Source organism: Crocuta crocuta, unplaced genomic scaffold, assembly GCF_008692635.1.
Source record: "Crocuta crocuta isolate KB4526 unplaced genomic scaffold, BGI_CrCroc_1.0 scaffold53, whole genome shotgun sequence".
NCBI lineage: Eukaryota > Metazoa > Chordata > Mammalia > Carnivora > Hyaenidae > Crocuta > Crocuta crocuta.
The window spans coordinates 272,983-276,629 of record NW_027529432.1 but is presented as its reverse complement, the minus strand read 5'-3'; the positions used below and the strand labels follow the sequence as shown (position 1 = coordinate 276,629).

At 64.2% G+C, this 3,647-nt stretch overlaps 2 protein-coding genes across 2 annotated transcripts in view; one reads left to right on the top strand and one right to left on the bottom strand.

Moving 5' to 3' along the window:
- Positions 1–1,163, top strand: part of B3GAT3 (beta-1,3-glucuronyltransferase 3) — a 4,230-nt gene extending 3,067 nt beyond the window's left edge. Inside the window, exons 4-5 of the mRNA XM_077759642.1 lie at positions 94–437; positions 826–1,163. Coding sequence (XP_077615768.1) covers positions 94–437; positions 826–924 — 443 coding nt within the window. The 3' untranslated portion in view covers positions 925–1,163. The remainder of the gene's footprint in view (positions 1–93; positions 438–825) is intronic.
- A 465-nt stretch (positions 1,164–1,628) lies between these two features.
- ROM1 (retinal outer segment membrane protein 1) lies at positions 1,629–3,639 on the bottom strand. The gene is made up of 3 exons (XM_077759600.1): positions 2,644–3,639; positions 1,986–2,232; positions 1,629–1,858 (listed from the first exon to the last, which is right to left on the bottom strand). The coding sequence occupies exons 1-3, from the start codon at positions 3,231–3,233 to the stop codon at positions 1,640–1,642; spliced, it is 1,056 nt and encodes a 351-aa protein (XP_077615726.1). The 5' UTR covers positions 3,234–3,639; the 3' UTR covers positions 1,629–1,639.
- Positions 3,640–3,647: the final 8 nt, after the last annotated feature.

The following is a 3,647-nucleotide window of genomic DNA, read 5'->3' as shown; positions in this document are numbered from 1 at the left end:
CCTTGGTTGACAGTGTTGCTCTAGGCCGCTGTGTGAGAAGGGGGAGCGGTGGGGCGCGTGGGGCGGAGTGACCCCGGCGGTCCTTCCCGCTGCTCCCTTGCCCCTGGGCCACCCCCTGTCTGCTTGTCTCTCCTGACCTCTCACAGATGCGCTGGACCCGTGGTGTCTCAGTGTGGCCTGTGGGGCTGGTAGGCGGCCTGCGATTTGAGGGCCCTCGGGTCCAGGATGGCCGGGTTGTGGGCTTCCACACGGCCTGGGAGCCCAACAGGCCCTTCCCGGTGGATATGGCGGGATTCGCTGTTGCCCTGCCCTTGCTGTTGGCAAAACCCAACGCCCAGTTTGATGCTACTGCTCCCCGGGGCCACCTGGAGAGCAGTCTCCTGAGCCACCTCGTGGATCCCAAGGACCTGGAGCCGCGGGCCGCTAACTGCACTCGGGTAAGGGGTGAAGGTGGGCAGAACGCCGGCTTTGGGCTGCGGCAAGGTGCTGGGGGGTGCGGGGAAGTGGAGTAAGGCCTTGGGGAGGAGGATCACAGGCTGGGTGTTTGAACCATGAGGGACCCTCTGGGGCTCGGACTCAACCTTGCTAACTCTAGTGCAGGGGAAGCTGGGAGCCAGGGAAGGAAAGCCGTCTCCTGGGGAGCCAGGGAAGGAAGGCCACCTCCTGGGCATCCCTGGAGCACCCAGTGGGCGAGGGGCCTCCACTTTAGAGGCACTAAAGCCCCCTGCCCTTCACGCTTTGCAGCCAACGCTGTGTGTGGAGAGGGGGCGAGTGAGTCTGTTCTGCACAGAGGGCCCGGTTCTAACTGAAACCCTCCCGGGACAGGTTCTGGTGTGGCATACGCGGACGGAGAAGCCCAAGATGAAGCAGGAGGAGCAGTTACAGCGGCAGGGCCGGGGCTCAGACCCAGCCGTTGAGGTGTGATGGCCGGCCCCACCCTAACTACCACCTCATCAGGCACAGACCTGGGGGACTGGGCCCCTGGCCTGCCCAGGATGCAGTTTTCCCAGACCTGACCCCTCAGAGCCAGGGGCGTCGGCCCCTCTGCCCCCTCAGCCCCAGGGCGTGGCCCAGCTGCTTCTCCCCTCCCCCAGCCTGCCATGTGGCACTGCCCACAGACTGGGGACAAGCGGCCCTTGTGTTGAGCCAGGTCAGCCCTGTCTGGGGCGNCTGGGGCTGGGCATGCACTGGGGGGCTGGAGGAGCGGGGCTGGACCCTCCCCACCTGAGCATGCTGACCCCCCTCCTACCTCCAGAATAAAAGATCTCAAGCTGGAGGTGCCCTGTGGTTTCCTTCGTTCCTTCGTCTGGGTCTTGCGTTTGAGATCCTTCCCAGAGTCGAAACCCAGGAGTCCTGGCTTCTCTATCAGACAGAAATCAGTTCTCCCAGGCCCCCCACCCCCCTCGAAAGGAAGATCGGTGGTTTCAGTGCAAAAGCTTTATTGAGTCTGTGTGCCAGGAGCAGTCGCCAGCCCTTCCCACGTCGCTTTCCCATCACCCTGTGTTTTCTCTGTTCCCCAGTGGTTCTGGCCACGGGGGCTAAGCCCCGGACACCTAGTTTCCTGCCGCCCCCCCGTCCAGCGTGGTGACTATCCNCCGCCCCTTCCCCCCTCCCGCTCCCCACCCCAGGCCTCAGGCCACTAGGCCTCAGGTGGACCCTCCGTAGGAGGTGCCTCTTCCGGTGGGGCCTCCTCAGGTGCCGGCCTGTGAGCAGCCCCTCCCTGTTGCCACGCTGTTTTCAGCATGTCCTTCAGCCCGCTGGGAAAGAGATAGCCCTGTGTCTCTCCCTCCCCATCGATGACTCCTCCGAGCCCCTCCAGTGCTGTCTGCAGGTACCGCAGGCCCAGGAGCACCAGAGACTGTTGGGGGGGCGGGAGGGGAAGCAAGGGGAGAGAGGTCAGTGAGGGTCAACGGGCCCAGGGGCCGGGGCTGGAGGCAGCAAGGAGGCCCAGGTGGAGGCAGCCCTCAGACACTTTGCTGACTCACCTGCAGCAGGAAGGTGACAGCCAGCATGCTGCCCAGCGTGCTCGCCAGCCCCTGCAGGTGCCCCAGCAGCACCCCGTGGCATCCTTGCGCCCAGAGGTTTAGGTTGGGCTGACGGGGATCGAAGAGAGGGTGGGCATGGGGGTCTGAGAGCCGGCTTTGCAGGCAAGGTCTGGGTGAGTGGGGGTTGCAGCAGGAGAAGGGGACACCGTCGATCAGATACAGGCCCTCCACGTTGCTCTGGATCCGGCTGCAAAGGGACGGGCAGGGGAGTTAGGGCGTCTGGAAGTCAGTCAAGGCCTTGGGGAAAGGCTGGCGGGCACGGGAATGGAGAAGGGAAACATGAAAGACCTTCACTGACTGGCTTACTGTGTGCCAGGCATGCATAATTCATTTATCCTCACAATAGGTCTGTAAGAGCGGTCCCATTATCTCCATTCTACAGATGAGGAAATGGGCCCTGAGCAGTTTGCTAACATGCCCTGGGTCACACGCCTGATAGCCAGCCCATCTGTAACCCATTCTCTCAATCTCTACACTCTATTGCCTGTCCCGGGTAAGGTGGCTTTCAAGGGAGGAGGAGGAGGAGGAGGAAAAAGAGAGGAAGGAGACCAGGAGGAGTTGGGGGTGGGGTGGGGAAGGAGAGAAACAAAACACTCACTCCACCACGTCCTGGTCATTGGGATCCAAGTACCGGCTGCTGACCCACTGGACCCCAAACCAGTCCTTGTACCCGTGGCGCCCGCAGCACTGGTGCCTCAGCTGCAGCTCATCCAACAGCCGCTTGGCATGACAGTGTCCTGGCACCTCTGTGTCCTTGTAGTGAACCAAGGCAGTCCCCAGGCCCTCCTCCAGCCCGGTGTCCAGACTCCCAGGTAAAGCCAGGGCCAGCCCCAGGGCCAGGACCAGAAGACCCCCACCCCCAGCAGTGGCAGCCACCAGCAGCGGGCCTAGGACCTTCCGCCAGGGAGGGTATTGGGCTGCGTCCAGGCTGGCCCTGCTGGTCCCTGCACCCACCAGTCCTGTGCCCAAAGCCACCGCACCAGCTGCCAGGGCAACTCGGGGCAGGGCGGCAAATGGGCAGGAGGGAGCCAAGAAGGTGCTGAGCTGCCACAGCTGGACCTGGAGGTGTCCGCTAGACAGGAGGGTGAGGCCACCGGCCAGCGCCAGCAGCCAGGAGAGGAGCCAGAGCCCCTGTGCCAGACGGATGCGGGGCTGGAGGGGCAGCACCAGGGGCAACACCGGCGCCATCTCCCATCTCTGCCCAAGGGAAAGCAGAGCTGTCAGGGAGGAGGGTTGGCCGACGCAGGGTGCTGAGTCAGCCCAGCCCGGCTTGAGCTGGGCTAATGCCACCCTGACCCCAATACCCTGGGAATCCTCCCACCCCCATCCTTAATAACCCGCTGCCCTGGCCCCTGCCAGCCCCAATTCGAGATGCCTTGGCCTTGCCCCTTAGGAAAAGCCCCGCCCCCGGGCCAAAGGCCCATTTCATGACCCCGCCCCTGCCCCCTCGCGGAAGTGGGGAGGGGCCGGTCGGCTTTGCACCTAAGGGCTAGGGGCAGGGACTCCGAGACCAGAGAGGACCCCAGGGAGTCAGGGGGCGGGGATCCCGGAAGGGCCTGGAGGGCGGAGGCCCGGAGGGGGTCCGGGGGTCAGCTGGTTAAG

What these genes read in the sequence shown, in the direction of transcription:
- ROM1 (XM_077759600.1), bottom strand. Translation starts at nt 3,233, where the DNA reads ATGGCGCCGGTGTTGCCCCTGGTGCTGCCCCTCCAGCCCCGCATCCGT. An exon ending in AATGACCAGGACGTGGTGGA is followed by an intron (nt 2,233 to 2,643) that starts GTGAGTGTTTTG and finishes GTCCCTTTGCAG; the next exon opens with CCGGATCCAGAGCAACGTGG. An exon ending in CTGTCACCTTCCTGCTGCAG is followed by an intron (nt 1,859 to 1,985) that starts GTGAGTCAGCAA and finishes CCCCCCCAACAG; the next exon opens with TCTCTGGTGCTCCTGGGCCT.